The sequence below is a fragment of the Diaphorina citri genome, unplaced genomic scaffold (assembly GCF_000475195.1).
Source record: "Diaphorina citri unplaced genomic scaffold, Diaci psyllid genome assembly version 1.1 scaffold2219, whole genome shotgun sequence".
In the NCBI taxonomy this organism is placed as follows: Eukaryota; Metazoa; Arthropoda; class Insecta; order Hemiptera; family Psyllidae; genus Diaphorina; species Diaphorina citri.
In genome coordinates this window covers 2492-20251 of record NW_007379644.1, presented here as the reverse complement: position 1 = coordinate 20251, position 17760 = coordinate 2492, and the positions used below count along the sequence as shown (strand labels likewise).

The window sequence follows — 17760 nt, the reverse complement described above, 5'->3', positions numbered from 1 at the left end:
TATGTTATTGTTACAGGAGACTTCGGGACGATAAGACCATAGTAGTTACAGTTCCCTCTGTCAAACCTCTTCAAAAAAAAAAAATAATAAATAATAAAAAAAAAATAAAAATATGCTATTTGAAAATATTTACCCACATCTTTTTTTTCTTCGCAATTTCAAACAGGATTCGAAAAAAACAATTTAAGCATAAATTCTGGGACACAATGTATGTGGGTACATATTTGTTCTTGTGTTTACAGGCCGAAATGTATTCAAGATATTTTTGATCAAGGATACGGAATTCGTTGAAACACACAATTTGCGTGTTGGGAAAAACATCAATTTGAATTTTTCCTGCAATGATGTTGCATGGAGTTGTATAGAAGAAAATCATATTGCTACGGGTGCAACAAATGGAGCTGTTGTGGTTTGGAATCTTGGCCAAATAAGTCGCTCTAAACAAGAGCGAGTTTTTAACGATCATAAAAGAACTGTAAATAAAGTTAGTTTTCATTATGTTGAATCCAATTGGCTAATATCCGGATCCCAAGATGGTACAATGCGCTTGTTTGACATAAGATGTCAAGAAAGTACAAAAATATTTCATAGTAATACAGAAAGTGTAAGGGACGTAGAATTCAATCCACACTCCCCGTATGCATTTGCTTCTGTGTCCGAGAATGGTACTATTCAGCAATGGGATGTACGAAGGCCAGAAAAATGCTTCTATCAATTCACAGCACACAGTGGTCCAATATTTGCCTGTGATTGGCACCCAGAGCATGCATGGCTTGCTACTGCTAGCAGAGACAAAACTATTAAGGTAATAACTAGTAGTTCTGTGAACTCTATGTACGTATGAATGCAATTCACACGTATCGAAATAGAAAATAAGGTACCTATACGTCTTCGTAAAACTGAGACAAAACCAGCTCTGTCAAGCCACAGACAATAACAGTGGCTATTTCGAGGGTACCTGAATGGGACTACGGTCAAGTCCATCTCAGGAAGTAGAGTACAACGACATACGCTGTACCTGAATATACTTCATAAGACTTCTGAGCGAGCTCTCTGGCCTTGATGGCAACTCTTGGTATCCCATGATACAATAGGTATACCTTTAAACTTGGATAAGCATATAAAGTCCACATTTCCTGCTCAGGGACGAAACTCGGATATTCGGATGGTAAATTTCAGATCGGAGACGCAACTCGGAGCTCCCCGTATGTACAAATTTGAATTTCAAAGCACTAGAATATCACAAGTCTCACTCAATATGCATTACAGGTATGGGATTTGTCAATTAAGCCATCGCTGGAATATTCTATCAACACAATAGCTTCAGTAAGTCGCATTAAATGGCGTCCCCAGAGAAAGTTTCATTTGGCATCTTGTTCGCTCGTTGTGGACTCGAGTGTGAATGTGTGGGATATCCGGAGACCCTATATTCCATTGGCTTCCTTCACAGAACATAAGGATGTTGTCAGTGGCCTTGCCTGGAGAGGAGATCCCCAATTATTCATAGCATCCAGCAGAGTGAGTATCATTCCACGCGCAAAAAATATTAAAATATTCATAGCATCCAGTAGAGTGAGTATCATTCCACGCGCAGAAAATATTAAAATATTCATAACATCCAGTAGAGTGAGTATCATTCCACGCGCAGAAAATATTAAAATATTCATAACATCCAGTAGAGTGAGTATCATTCCACGCGCAGAAAATATTAAAATATTCATAGCATCCAGTAGAGTGAGTATCATTCCACGCGCAGAAAATATTAAAATATTCATAACATCCAGTAGAGTGAGTATCATTCCACGCGCAGAAAATATTAAAATATTCATAACATCCAGTAGAGTGAGTGTCATTCCACGCGCAGAAAATATTAAAATATTCATAACATCCAGTAGAGTGAGTATCATTCCACGGGCAGAAAATATTAAAATATTCATAACATCCAGTAGAGTGAGTGAGTATCACTCCACGCGCAGAAAATATTAACAAACGGTATAACGTTTGACTAACGTTGACAAACTGTACTTCCACTCCTTATTAAGTTATGGGATAATGTATTGGGGATTTTCTTCTCCTGCTTCGGCGGCGGCGGTGGTGGTTTAGTAGTTTAGTCATTAAAAAAGTGGTCAAAATACTGTTAACTATAAAAATACAGGAAAATACCGCTAACCGTTGTTTTGATGTTTATAAAAATTATTAATTGGGGGGTTTTAGGTATGGTTTTGGGGGGGTCAACTCTCATAACTTTTTCGATATCTCTTTTTTTTTTTTTTTTTTTTGATAAAACCATTATTGATATTTTTTGCTGTAAAGTTTAAAACTTATTCCTCAAGACTGCATACCTACATAGCCTGTGAGTAAAAAATTAAAAACAATTATCAGTTTTATGCTGAAAATGCGTTTCTGGCAAACAGATAAATGTTAAAATAACTTTTTACTCAATATTTTTTCACCATTTTTGAACCAGGTGCTTTAGAAAAGAGCACAGAACATTTATTTACTACTGGTAAAAATTTCTGGGCCTCAGCTGGAACTTTTTTTAAAAAGTCAATTTTTGTCCTATATAGATAGGGAGCTGAGAAGGGAAAATCTACGTGGGAAAGTACAAAATTTTTGACCGTGATATGTGGTGCACAAAGTTGAGAACAAATAGAAAACCCATTTTTTACACCTTGGACCGGGGGCGTTTGGCGGCAATGACCGGATTTTCAGATTTTTCCCTTTACTTACTCATCAAGACCTACCATCCTGCCAAATTTCAAGTTTGTAGGACATCGGGAAGTGCCTCATATTTTGATGAGTGAATCAGTGAGTCAGTCGTAAAATAAGCGATTTTCAAACCAACACCAACACCAACACCACCAACAACAACTACAACAAAACACCAAGAACAACTCACGGAAAATTTTCAAAAGCTCGCAAATAGCTAGGTAATAAGGAGATCTGTACGTACTAATGATGTGTAAATACACACTTAGAAAAAATCTGGTGTGAACATCACACGACTTTCCTTATCCTATTGAATGATGCTTATTTGAGTGTTCTTTTATCCTAACTTTTACAATATCTCTAACCGTTTTGTCGCTATAGCTGAAAACCGCCAAAATCGGTCGAAATCTGTCCAAAAGCAGTCAAAATACCGCCAAGCGCAGCAACCATCTCAACCAAACGTTTTGTGTTGCATCCTTGTCACATTTATGAACTACATACCAAATTTCAAGTCTCTAGCTTATACCGTTCCCGAGATATTGTTAAATTACACCGAAAACCGCCAAAAAGCAGTAAAATGCCGCCAAGCGTTACACCGGTCTTAACCAAAAGTTTCGTGTCGCATCCTTGTCACATTTGACAGCTACATACCAAATTTCAAGTCTCTAGCTCTTACCGTTCTCGAGATATTTACACACAGACTTTGTTTACAGTCAGACAGACACACAGACAGACAGACACACACACGGACCAATGGCTGAAACTTTGGATTTAGGCTCTAGGGACCTCAAAACGTGTTTTGACACTAAAAACTGACCATCGAAAATTTGACCCGATTACATTACTTCCCTTCCTATAGGATAAGGAAAGTAAAAATGAGTTTTTTGCTATGTTTTTGTTTATAATTAATTTCTGAATTAATTAAGATACCTACCTGTTTCGTGGGTTTAAGATCTAAGATCGCAAGAGAAAAACTTCTGTGGAGTGTGGTCCAGTGCAAAAATTAAGACTGACTTTATTAGTTCCCAAAACTGATGGACCACAAAAATCCGGACCATAGCTGGCGAGTTAGCCACTATTAAACATCCCCCCTCAAAAGCTTGGAGAATACCGGTCCGGAGCACGTAATGGTCTGCCATAACGACTTGTGCGAGGAAGATTCGGCTCCTGACTTGTGGAACTTGAATAACCAGTTTTGGACATTTCAGAGGTGTCATTTTCCAAAGTTTCTTCTTCAATGTCAGATGTTTCATCAATTTTCGAACCTTCATATTCCAACACCTCTTCATGACGATCCGTTGTGAGGACACAGTTTGAGCGCTAGGTCGCGGGTTCAATTTCCGCCCGGGGTGGAGGTCTAACAAGGTTATTAATGCCACCACTGGATTGGCCATACTTTCTTAATCCTAGGATCGATCAGTAATGCTTAGCAATTCAAAATATAAAGGGGTAGGTAGATCCCTTACAGGACTTTTGGGACCCATTTTTTTTTTTTTTTTAAGTAGTCCCTCCATCCACCCCTGGTGGGCGATTGAAAGGGGGCACCTGCCGGCTTTCGCCTCAATCCCCCGTTCATTCCTCCATCCAGTCTACTTACTTTTTTTTTCTCATTCTTTTCAAAACTTTATTTATTTCATAACTCCGTCAATTTTCAATGTAATCGCACCAAATTTGGACCATATGTTAACCTATACTTCCTCATTATACCTGTGAAATTCCAAAGTTCTAGCTTTACCGGAAGGGGTAGAAAAAAACGGTTTGAAAATCGCTTATTTTACGACTGACTCACTGATTCACTCATCAAAATTATGAGGCACTTCCCGATGTCCTAGAAACTTGAAATTTGGCAGGATGGTAGGTCTTGGTGAGTAAGTAAAGGGAAAAATCTGAAAATCGGAAAAAGTTGCACTGGGCGCCGCCCACAGGCGGAGTTAACCGCTTTTCGGCGGTTTTCACAAAACGGTTAGAGATATCGAAAAAGTTATGAGATTTGACCCCCCCAAAACCATACCTAAATCCCCCCAATTAGTTGTTGTTGTAGTAGTTGTTGTTGGTGGTGTTGGTGTTGGTTTGAAAATCGCTTATTTTACGACTGACTCACTGATTCCTCCGGGGCGGATTTTATTCTGATGGGATAACATTCGTTCTCGGAACGGCTGGCTTTCTCCTATCCTGTCTTCCTCCTCTCTTTTCACAAAACGGTTAGAGATATCGAAAAAGTTATGAGATTTGACCCCCCCAAAACCATACCTAAATCCCCCCAATTAGTTGTTGTTGTTGTTGTTGTTGTTGTTGTTGTTGTTGTTGTTGTTGTTGTTGTTGTTGTTGTTGTTTACGTACGTACGTAACGTACAGACCATGGGCTAAAAATCACTTTTTTGACATCAGGGGATCCCAAAACGGATATTTCCAACCATTTCCGAATTTTAAAAATTTGGACCGATTGCAATACTTTCATTAGGTATACCTCGCTATATACTGTAGTAATAGAAAGTAAAAAAGCAGCACGGTATTGCCAAATTATCACCCATCTGGATTCTGGATACCATCCACGCCCAACGGTCCTTAGTTTCAGTGATATACTTTGGAACTGATACATTCAACGTGCTTTTTAAAGAGGTTCGACAGAATCCGACCCGGGCGGGAATCGAACCCGTGACCTAGTGTAAGGCAGACGCACTACCCTCCAAGCTAACTAGGCTGGCAACACTTCTTCTTCTCACCTAGGTCTGAAAGTTTCCGATTATCTCGGTAGAGTTTTTTTTTTTTTTTTTTTTTTTAAGAGGTTTGACAGAGGGAACTGTAACTCTAGGGTCTTATCGTCCCGAAATCGGAGAGAGAAGGAAGACAGGATAGGAGAAAGCCAGCCGTTCCGAGAACGAACATTATCCCATCAGGATAAAATCCGCCCCGGGCGGGAATCGAACCCGCGGCCTAGCACTTACAAGACAGACGCACTACCAACTAAGCTAACCAGGCTGGCTGGCAAACCTTTCTGAAACTTCAAATATCCTTTCGTTCATACCAATCCTGATCATCATGGATTTGTCTACATATTCTACTTCGCCTTTCTTTGTATACCAAATATACATATATGTTTTGTATATCAAAATATGTTTATTTGTACCAATACTCCAATACATATGTTGCTTTGTACCTATTTGTACCAAAACATATGTTTCGTACACAATTTTCCTCGTCTGTTAGTTTTCCATCAGTTTTTTTCACAAGTGTACTTTGTAATACTTTATGTAGGTACTTTGTAATTTTCCCATTTTTTCCAATGTTTGTATCTACATAATTATGTGAGTGTATTTGCATGTTGTGCTTGAGTATTTTGGAGTCTTGTTCCACTTCTTTGTGAGCGTATTTTGGAGTCTTGTTCCACTTCTTTTCTTGCTGTTTGCTGAGCGATTCTGTGAAGATGGAAGTTTGCGAATGGAACATCAATGTGCCAGACATGTAGGTAAGGAAGATGTGAAAGACATAAAGAGTACCCAAAGTACCATATTCTGTAGCTATGGAAGATTGGAAGATCAAAAAGTACCAAAGAATAAAAGACACAGAGTTTAGCGGTTCCAAAGTACCTTATTTTGTACCTATGATGGAAGATAAAAAAAATTCCAAAGAAGGAGTTTGAAAAATAAAAGTAAAAAAAATGTCACATTCACATATCTGAATTTTTATGGTGAAGCATCAGCTACTCATTTTGACTTATGGTGAAGCATCTGCTACTCATTTTGTCATCACGAGACTTTTTTTGCACTCCAACCTTGTTGCAAGCAGAGAGCCGATGTAACTTTGACCTTGCAGAGAATTGAACCCAGGACTTCCACTCCAGAGTGCAAGTATGATAGTGATAACCACTCAGCTACGGAGATTGATGTTTACCAAGATAATAACGAGTAATATAAGAGGAGACTGAAGAAAGAGAGAAGAGTTGGGAGAAAGAGAGAAGGGAGAGAGCGAGAACTAAATTTTATTGTATTTTGAATTATGTGTGAGTGAAATAATAATAATAATAATAATAATAATAAACTATAGAAAAAAGAACATAATAAAAAATAGATTAATGAAGACTGTAACATGTGGCAACCTTGATTGAATTCTGACGAAAAAAAAAGTTAAAAAATTTGAAATAGATACCTGTGCAAAATAGACCGTGGAATTTTCACCAGTCATTATTATTATTACCTATTATTATTATTGTTATTATTATTATTATTATTATTCCTCTATAAAACACATTTTCAAAATACCTCCATGACGCTGTGAACTGTTTTTTCACCCTCAAAATTCCCAAATAAATAATATTTTCCGCTTTTTTTATGGCTTTATTTTAGAAAACTTCTGATTTATGACGTCACAATTCTCTCTCTCTCTCTCTCTCTCTCTATCTCTCTCTCTCTCTACTTCTCCTCCTATTGCTCTCTCTCTATCTCTATCCATTTTCCCCTCCTAACCATCCCATAGAATGTCCAGACAAAAACAATACTGCCATATTTAGCTCCCGTAGTTATTCATACGTGATGGTACTTTAAGCGGAAAGCTTGTCACCGAATGGATGGTAAAACTTTGGTCACTGAAAACCTTAGGTACCTTACACAATCATTAGTAATGTCATTATTTCCAAGTAATGATGATGAAAAATCAGAAAATCCAGAATTCCATCCTTAGTAATGACATTACTAATGATCATGTAAGGTACCTACCTATTAGATTTAAAAGATTTGAAAAAAAATCTTTTAAAAGAGAGGTGGGGAGAGAGAGAGCAAGAGACGGACACATCAATTTCCATTTCAAAGAAAAAGGAAGAAATAAAGAGGTATAAAAAAGAGATGGACGGAGAGAAAGGGAGAAAGAGAGAGGGAGGGAGGGAGTGAGAGAGAGTGAGAGAAAGAGAGGGAGAGGGAGGGAAGGAGAGAAAGAGCTTTTCTTTGAGAGTAATGTTATTAAAATGGAATTATTATTTGTCAATTTCCAACAAGCCACCACTGTACGAGAGAAAGGCCTTTTTGTGAGTAAGAAATGAGAGAGAGAGAGAGAGAGAGAGAGAAACCACCACTACTACGAGAAATCGCCTTTTTGTCATTTTTGTAAGTGAGAAATGAGAGAGAGAGAGAGAGAGAGAGAGAGAGAGGGAGGGAGGGAGAGAGAAACCACCACTACGACGAGAAATCCCCTTTTTGTCATTTTTGTAAGCGAGAAATGAGAGAGAGAGGAAGGGATAAGGGAAGTAGAGGTAGGAGCTAGATACCTAAGCGGGGAGATGCGGGAAGGGGAAGAGGGGAAGTAGAAAGGAGAGAGAGGGGAAGGTATGAAGAAGGAAGGAAAAGGTAAAGAAAGGGAGGTAAGGGGGAGGGAAAGGAAAGAATATAGCGTGAAAAGACCCAGAATATGACTATAGGGTAAAGATGATAAAAGCCAGGTAGGTATGAGGAAGAATGGAAGAGAAGGAGGAAGGAGGAGGAGAAGAAAAAGAATGAAAAGAAGACAAAAAATTAAATAAAAGAGGTGGAAGTTGGAGGAGAAGGCGAAGGAAGACAAAATTAGAAGAGATGAAAGAGAAGGAGGAGGAGAAAAAATTAGAGGAAGTGGAAAAGGAGAAAACCAGGATTGAAAAGAAGAAGAAGAGGAGGAGGAAAAGGAGAAAGGAGGAGGAGGAGGAGGAGGTATAAAGAGGAGGAGGAGGACATAAAAAAAGAGACGTCCACGCAAATGTTAGAGTCACCATGGTAGTAATTAATTATATCTCCACCAGGGAGGAGGAGAAGGAGAAAGAGGTGGTGTTTGAATAAATAATAATAAAAAAGTGGGGATTTTTTTTGTTTTTTTTTTTTTTTTTGTGATAATAATTTTTGAAGGAATTTAATTGTGTGAAAAATGTATACTTCGCTTATACTCGATCATACTCAATCATATCGCACCTCTGTGGACTTTTTTTGTGCTCGTTGTAGGTACATAGGTACCCTGTATATTAATAGGTACCGTAATATGAATAATGTAAATATTGAATAATAGAGTTGAGAATGAAGAGAGAAATGCTATTATTTTTATACATAAGTAATAATCCACTGGTAACAGACATCTCCACTAATTTGAAAAAAAAAAAAAAAATGTTGCACGTTGCATAGTCAAAATATTCGACGGCATTCATACAAAGGAGTTGAACATTTCAACCGAATTTTGACCAAATTTTAATGGCTGCTGAAACCTTCCAAGATATTGAATATTGTACCTAAATGCAGTTTCTTTCTGTTGTTATATCACAACTTTGGTGCTCACTGCAGCATTGTAGGATTTTTCCCAATATCTCAATAATCCTAACGTCCAATATGTTTACCTACCATGCTGGCACCGGTCGCTATGACCGGTCGCTATGCGCATTTATATGTCATAGCTACTCATTTTCCTCACGAGGCTGAGTGGGCCCCGCAACAGCCAGTCACGGAGTCAACCATTTGCTTGATACAAATTTCTTGACCCCGCCGGAAATCGAACCCGGGTCTCCCGCGTGCAAGGCGAGTGCAGTGACCACTACGCCATGGGAGCTGACTATTATTTACATACAGGGTGTTCAACATGTATTTTGTTCGTTCTAGAGGTTGAACGACACTGTATAACTGCTTGGGATTTTAGAGACCTACATTGGTTTTATAATCCATTCCAAGTTGCCTGGCTACTTACGTCTTAACTAGCCTGAATGGGGCTGGGGAGAGCCAGCATGCGATTGCCTCATCCGGATATCAACCATGCTCAACGTTGCTTCAGTGATCCATGGGAAACTGGTATTCAACGTGCTAGCGCCACTGGCGCTGACTATAGAACAAGCTGGGCCCGTCCCTCCGGGAATTTTTCGATCTGGGTTAAAGAAAATCAGTACCTACGTACCTACCTATTTTATTTAATATTCATTTTATTATTATTCTTGATTTGATTTTTTGATTTTACTTTCATGTACTTAATGATTTAAAATCAAGACTAGAGCCCGTTCTCCCTTGATTCCCAATATAATGTTTATAAGTCACCCATCCGCACACACACACACACACCCACACACACACACACACACACACACACACACACACACACACACACACACACACACACACACACACACACGATCGTGTTAAAAAAAAACTTTAGATATAGATTGTTCCTTTTTTCAAGGATCCAAATTTCATGGATCGACGTGCATTGATGTCTTTAAGAATTGTACCAGATTTCATCAAAATCGGAGCAGGCAATCGCGAGTTACATATATCGGAACAAATATCCAAACTAAATGAAAAACGGACGAGTTAAAACGTAGAATAAAATCCTAGCCTTGTCTGTCTTAGAATCGTGATTTAGTTATTTCCCTATGCATCAAGAATCCCAAAAATTACATTTTAAAATTTGAGTTAGCTATGGGAAGTTCGGGTGAGTGTCACTGTCACTCCGTGCTTGCAGAGTGAGATCTCACTTGGCTATTTTACTCATGTCCTTCCCGGAGAAATAATCAGGTAACTACCTGAAAAACGTGCAAAGGGCCAGAAAACTATTGACTATGTACGGGTGTCTTGAATGCTACAATAATTTCATTAAACGTTAATGAAAGAGGTGAAACAAGCCATTGTCAGTGTTTTTCTGGCGCACCCTGTATATTATGTCATGGAATGCTAGACAGTTTCTATTCTATACGATATTACAGGGTGGTCCTAGAAATTGTTATTCGAAATGTTTCCTCTTACAGGATGGAGGTCTTTATCAACATAGTTTCAAAGATGCGATCAGACCAGCAGACAACGTGAATCCCCAGAGCATATCATTCAATTGTAAGGGCGATATACTATTTGCTTGTAAAGCTAACCCTAGTGTTGTTAAACAAGGAAAGGGTTCTGTCAAGTAAGTTGTGTGAAAAAAAGCGTTCTCTGGGTATAGCTTTGCTATATGTATGTGTTCGGCTCAATCCTCGAATTCACTCAATGAGCGAAAAAATAGCTTACTCCGTGGTGTAAATATTGCAAAATGTTCAATCCCCAAAAATTGAGCAACTTTAAATAACTCAGTTGAACTGGATTTATGCAAAAGCTAAATTGCCGAAATCCGCCATTGAGCACCAAGAGAAAGAAGGCTAAATTGCTCATTCCGCGGAATGGAAAACACGAAATGTCAGACCGCGAATTTTGCGTTTTGATAAATGCTCAAACCCGGAAGTCGAAGAGCCTGAGTGCCCTGGGTACATGTGATGCTTTAAGTTAGATAGAACGTGTTACAAATTGTATTAATAATCTTCGCTCGTTTTTTTTGTTTTTGTTTTGTTTTTTTTTTTTTGTTTTTTTTTTAAGTTGAATTTTTTATCAGTCTTGTGTGTTCGTCCCAAGAAGTAAATACTTTTGTATTTTAGATAGGAGGGTATGGAGGGGTAGGATAAAGGAGGGTAACATTGACCCCAAATAAGATTATGAAAAGGTGCAGTAAAAGAAGAATAGGTATGTAAGTAAGTAGGTCTACCCACATATCGTCACCCCAAATAGCAAACATCGTAAGTCTAAAAATTTCTAGCTTTAACTGTTAAAAAACTCTGGTGTGAGCATCACATTACTTTCTTTATCCTATCGAATGATGCTTATTTGGGTGTGCTTCCATTGTAACTTTTAGAATATCTCTAACTGTTTAGTCAGTATCAGTATAGCTGAAAACCGCCAAAAAGTGGACAAAATACCGCTAACCGCAGCACCTATCTGCATACCAAATGTCAAGTCTCTAGCTAGCTCTTGCCGTTCTCGATATATTTTGTTTACAGACAGACAAAAGCCAAATGTCAAGTCTCTAGCTAGCTCTTGCCGTTCTCGATATATTTTGTTTACAGACAGACAAAAGACACACACACACACACACACACCAATGGCCGAAACTTTGGATTTAGGCTCTAGGGACCTCAAAACATGTTTTGGCACTAAAAACTGACCCTCGAAAATTTGACCTGGTTATATTACTTTCCTTCCTATAGGATAAGGAAAGTAAAAAAAGAGACAAAACGGACTGACGAAGTTTGCTAATAAGGGCGACGATTTAATACCATTAGATCGGGGTTTTAACGTTTTTCAAAACGCACAACGCGGTCTGGCATTTCGTGTTTTTCACTCCGCGCAATGAGCAAATTAGCCTTTTTTCTCTTGGTGCTCAATGGCCAATTTCGGCAATTTAGCTTTTGCATAAATCCAGTCCGCAAACTGAGCTATTTACAGTTGCTCAATTGCCGAATTTTGGGGATTGTGTCATTGCATTTTTTTACTCCGCCGATTGAGCCATTTTTTCGCTCATTGAGTGAATTCGGGAATTAAGCCTAACATAATGTACCTGTTATAAAAGAAAATAACAAGCTGGGCCCGTCCCCCGGGGAATTTTTTACCCCGTAGTTTATTCGATCGTGATTCGAGAAAATCAGTACCTATGTAGCTACCTAATTCTCACAACAACACTCAACACAAATATAATCTTACATAGAAAACGCAGGTTCTCGTTTCTCCACAATTTCCATCTCTTATTTTCATGTAATGATTTAAAATCAAGACTAGAGCCCGTTCTCCCTTTATTCCCAATATAATGTTTAAGTCACCCATCCATTTATTGGCCTCCTCGGCGTAGCTTAACATAGGTAACGCTAAAACCGGTCTTAAATTAACGAATGAAGTGTTACCTAAAACTTTCTCGCTTTGAGTTCATAGGTCGTCGCGACAAATTTCAAGATCAGAGCTCATTTGTGAGAAAATGAGAAAAAAAAATCCCCCAAAACCAGTTTTTTTTTGGCTTATGCCCTGAAAAAAATAACATACTCGATATTGTGAGCACGTTTTTATGTTAAATTAAAATAAAAAAAATGTAATAGTATAATTATCATCTCTGAAGTATATAACACTTCCAAATTCTTGGCCAGCACCTGAGAGCTATGTCTAACTGATGAGTTCAAATAAGAACGAAACGCGTCTTAGGCTGCTCTCAGGTGTTGGCCAAAAAGTTCGGCCATGCCTTTTCCACAAGTTTGGCCATGCCTCGGGAGGAACTAGCGGGATTCCGGAGCGAAGCGACGGAATTCAGCTAGTTGTTCAATAAAAGTAATATTATATTATTACCATACCATTACCATTACCATACCTAAATAATACCTATGGTTATTTATTTTTGTAATAAAAATGAGAATACTTTTTTTCCTGAAATTTGACAGGTCTAAAGGAGACCCTTTTTGAATTGAAATAGATCATTAGGTAAGCCAAAATAATAATCTGTCTTCACTTTTCAGCTAATTTTAGTAGATTTCGAGTGAGGTAAAAAAAGTGAAATACCAGAAGTTAGTAGATTTAGTTAGGTGTATTTATGATTTAGAGATTGCATATGTTTTCTTTATTGTTTTTAATTCAGTTTGTTTTATTCATTGTAATTTCTTTATTGGCAAAATATATACATTTAGTACAGAGAATCTTAGACAATGATAAAAAGAAAGAGATTAAATCCCAGTAATAATTTAATTGAAAAAGTCAATACCGAAATGTGCTTTAAAAAAAATACTAGGTGCTTTGACAATGATAAAAAGAAAGAGATTAAATCCCAGTAATAATTTAATTGAAAAAGTCAATACCGAAATGTGCTTTAAAAAAATACTAGGTGCTTTAAAAAAAAAAGAAAAAATTCATTGATTTATTTTTCCAAAATTGACGGTTCTGATGTTGTAATAACCAGAGATCTAGCTCAGATTTGCAAAATGCGATGCTAGTTTCTTGTGAAATATTATGTGCTCATAGACAATGTATTTTTTGTATTATTTTATATTGTTCTCTTTTTCTGTTGATCCATTTTATAGTAACAACCTAAAGATATCTGAATAATTAATATTTCTTTCATAATTAGGTTATAAATTCAAACAGAAACGATAAATAAGGTATTTCGTTGTATGGAAACAAACAGTTTTTCTACTACTTCTTAAATTTTCTAAATTTTCCCATTGTGACTAAACATGTAAAATTAATTCCAATTATTGGAAAACAGATCACTAAATTAAAATATAATAAAGGAATTCGAAAATTATAAAATTGAAAATATAAAATTACGTTTTACGCAGATTTTTTGAACTTTGTTCTTAAAAGTCTTTAAACCATTTTTATTTTACGAAATTTCTATTTTTTTCTATAATTAATTATTTTGTTAAAATAGGACCAAATTAAAGTGAAGAGATCAATGAATTCAAACATTAAATAAAAAACCTTTACTCATCATAATAAACTTGATAAGAATCCGATCAAATTAGCCTGGGTCATTTTTGACCCGAACGCAACGAACGTACCCAAGAAATAAACGTAACACAAAGGTTAATTATTTTCACTTGTTTTTTTAATTTTATATTCCTTGTTATTTCTCTGTTGAGGCGTGTTTTGACTCCCAGTGACGAATTTACAACGGCCATCACTAATTTGAAATCCTACCGACCTCCCGCACTACCCAACGCTCAGAATCTACAACACTGGTTTCCAGAGGTGGCAACCGGTCTTAAATGATCGACTGAAGTGTTATCTAAAACTCTCTCGCTTTGAGTTCATAGGTCGTCGCGACAAATTTCGAGATCAGAGTTCTTTGTTCTTGACATTTGTTTGAGAAAATGTGAAAAAAATCTCTCAAAACCCAGGCATTAGTAGCAGCAACTCTATCCAAACATTCGGTACGTTACGTTAGTCCAAGTACATTCTCAGTGGTAGAGAATTGTCTCAACTCTGTGATCATAATGCATTAGTAGCAGCAACTCTATCCAAACATTCGGTACGTTACGTTAGTCCAAGTACATTCTCAGTGGTAGAGAATTGTCTCAACTCTGATCATGTTCTTGTTGTTTTTTACAAATGTCTGGAATTTTATACATATTTCTGGACATGGTCTTCACTTGACTGGAGTGGATTATGGACTGTCCCCTATCTAATAGACGTTAAAAAACAAAAATAAATAGAAATATGTATGATATTGTACTTGACCATTATCTCAAACTAAACAAAATTGTCTGGAATTTTGACCATTAGGCCATTTTTCTACGCGCGTCCTAATACCTTTCTACAATATCATTGCTGGCTTCCAAGGCTGGACAGGGATTTAGATGGGTCTGATTCATAGGAGTATTTAAGGAGCGGAGAGGACAGTTAGGAGTGTCTTTAATTTTGATTTGTGGAGGTGTTCAGCCAAACAGTCGTGCCCTGTGAGTAGCCGGAAATGAGCAACCGCCGCCTTCCTAGGAAGGTTTGGAACAGAGTCTGGATTAAAAAAAAAGTTCAATTTTTGGACACTTTTTAATGATCCCTCATTACATGGGGAGTATTTTAAGACAGGAAAATTTCGACCAAAAATTGGCCGCCGTAGGCTCCAAGTTGAAATTGAGAGAAGGTTGAAGGAATTGAGATCCAGCATTTTCAGCAGACACGAAAAATTGGGAATGCAGACTTGGCCTTAATTTTCTGATCTCACCACTTTTATAGGCCGACATTTTTGGATAGGCTCATGATATTCATGATTCATGATCAACATGATATCTATTCAAAGTAGAGAGACATTTTTGTCCTGAAGAATTCGCATAATGCATTATGTACAGGGTGTTCACCAGAACGTGACACCAGGGATTTAAGAAAGTAAAAACTTGGAAAAATCATTTGTGGTGTGTGAGACCTTTTCATATGAATGTTCCTTAAGGCAAGAGTTTTCTGATTGATAAAATGATAAAGTGAGAGTGTTGGATATGTTCGAGTAGGTTGAGATTGGACTCTCTTAGCTCACACAATAAAAAATTGTTATGAAAAGCCCATTCATTCAACGAAGATTACAATATATAAAATAGTAGATACATAAAGTATATAAACAACACGTATATAACACGTCGGTCGATTACTTCCATGTTAGAAGGTTAACATGTAGATTGCTCAGAGAAATATATTTCGCCATGGTGCAATCTTTAGTGCAATACTGCATAGTAGACTCTATCCAAACATTCGGTACGTTACGTTAGTCCAAGTACATTCTCAGTGGTAGAGAATTATCTCAACTCTGTGATCATAATGCATTAGTAGCAGCAACTCTATCCAAACATTCGGTACGTTACGTTAGTCCAAGTACATTCTCAGTGGTAGAGAATTGTCTCAACTCTGATCATGTTCTTGTTGTTTTTTACAAATGTCTGGAATTTTATACATATTTCTGGACATGGTCTTCACTTGACTGGAGTGGATTATGGACTGTCCCCTATCTAATAGACGTTAGTATGCAATTTAGAAAAATAATAGAAAATATCATAATATCTAAAATACCACCTAAAAAGTGAAAGAAAATACCTACCCCTAAAAAAGCTAGGAAAAGAGTTTTCTAAAAATAATTGGAAAAAAGATTAATTAAAGATAATAAACCCACCCGTGCCTAGCCACATTGGGTTTATAATACTTCCTATGTAAAAAAAAAACAAAAAACAATGAATGTTCCTTAAGGCAAGAGTTTTCTGATTGATAAAATGATAAAGTGAGAGTGTTGGATATGTTCGAGTAGGTTGAGATTGGACTCTCTTAGACGTTCAATTCATACTTCCATGGTATATTTCACATTTGTCGTTTTGCTTTTCCAATTGTTATTAATCTCATTTTGTTTCTTCCGCGTTTTTTAAAAATGAAAATTTGTCACATATTTGAGTCTGTTTATTTGTATGACAGGTAGTTCTCGTGTGGAATGTAATCAAAACTTTATTCACGTCTCCTGTGTCATACTTTGCGAGTGAGGATGAAATGTGCAATACCAGTCTCAAAGCTCAAACCAAGCTCACATCTGATGATTCAGAGAAAGTAGACATTGGAAAGTCAGTACTAAGCGATGACGAAAGCAAAAGAAAGAAGGAATCAACCACCATATCTTTTGGTGACCTCTTCATAAGGTAAACATCACAACCCATCTCAAAGTGGTAAAATGTGTTTTCTTTCCATGCAAAAGGGTTGGCTCCCAGGGGGAGCTTCAAAGCGTCCCTGATCTGAAAGTCATCCGAGTTGTGTCCCTGAGTACCTGAGTCGGATGTATGTAACAGGGTGTTTAAAAAAATACTTGCCACCCCGGAAAACTCGAGAACCCTTTGGAGTTTGGAAAACCCCGAAAACAAGTACCTATTTCTTTATTTTTAAGGGGATCTCAATTTTTCAGCACTATCAGGAATGGGCCTTAATATTTAGTATGTCGATTTGGCTAGCCATGAGGTGTATACTATGTAAATTGTAAATCATGTAAATGAGGTAGGTACGTACATATCTCACATTTCTAAATTCACTTGACCCTAGGTCACTCAAGGTCATTCAGATAGCGACTTCACACACTGCATAGTAGCATGGGACGGAGCTTACTCAAACTTGATGACACCACTGAACAGGACTTTAAACATACTTTTACGTATAATACTTGACAGATACTTTCACTCAGACGAACTTTACAGAATATTTGACGTACCTACTATACAAGAAACTTACATTTTCAAAACTTGTACTTTTAGTATTAAAAAACAGGACATATGGACACCTGGACAGACTAACTACAATACCTAGAACCCTTTGGAGTTTGGAAAACCCCGAAAACAAGTACCTATTTCTTTATTTTTAAGGGGATCTCAATTTTTCAGCACTATCAGGGGCGGCCCCAGGGGGTCAACTTTGAAATCTTAAATAGGAACCCTCTACTTGTGATACATCATAACAATGGTCGTGAAGGACGTAGTACTTTGGTACAAGTTTGAGCTTGATCCGACAACCAGAGCCAGAGTTGTTTCCTATTCAAATTTCAATTTTTCCATGTTCTTCCGCCAATAAGAGAAGCACAAAAAAGGGGAAATTCATATTGATTGGTGATTTGTGCTTCAAAAAGGTCCATTATACCGTCTGTTCATAAAGTCCCAGGCGACCCTTTTAATTTTTTTACTGTCCACCCTGGGAAGCTGAAATTTTGCATGCAGCCCTTGATTATGATAAAGAATTTGGGGATTTACTCAAAATGTTGGAAGGCCTCCCAGGGGCG

General features: G+C 37.3%; 1 protein-coding gene across 1 annotated transcript; it reads left to right on the top strand.

Moving 5' to 3' along the window:
• The first annotated feature begins 389 nt into the window (after positions 1-389).
• LOC103518506 (GATOR complex protein WDR24) lies at positions 390-16861 on the top strand. Its single transcript, XM_026830280.1, has 6 exons — positions 390-805; positions 1270-1518; positions 10445-10596; positions 14114-14227; positions 15730-15814; positions 16422-16861. Exons 1-6 carry the CDS (start codon positions 542-544, stop codon positions 16641-16643), a joined length of 1086 nt encoding a protein of 361 aa, XP_026686081.1. The 5' UTR covers positions 390-541; the 3' UTR covers positions 16644-16861.
• Positions 16862-17760: the final 899 nt, after the last annotated feature.

What these genes read in the sequence shown, in the direction of transcription:
- LOC103518506 (XM_026830280.1), top strand. Translation starts at nt 542, where the DNA reads ATGCGCTTGTTTGACATAAGATGTCAAGAAAGTACAAAAATATTTCAT. An exon ending in GCAGAGACAAAACTATTAAG is followed by an intron (nt 806 to 1,269) that starts GTAATAACTAGT and finishes TATGCATTACAG; the next exon opens with GTATGGGATTTGTCAATTAA. An exon ending in CACTGGTTTCCAGAGGTGGC is followed by an intron (nt 14,228 to 15,729) that starts AACCGGTCTTAA and finishes TACGTTACGTTA; the next exon opens with GTCCAAGTACATTCTCAGTG.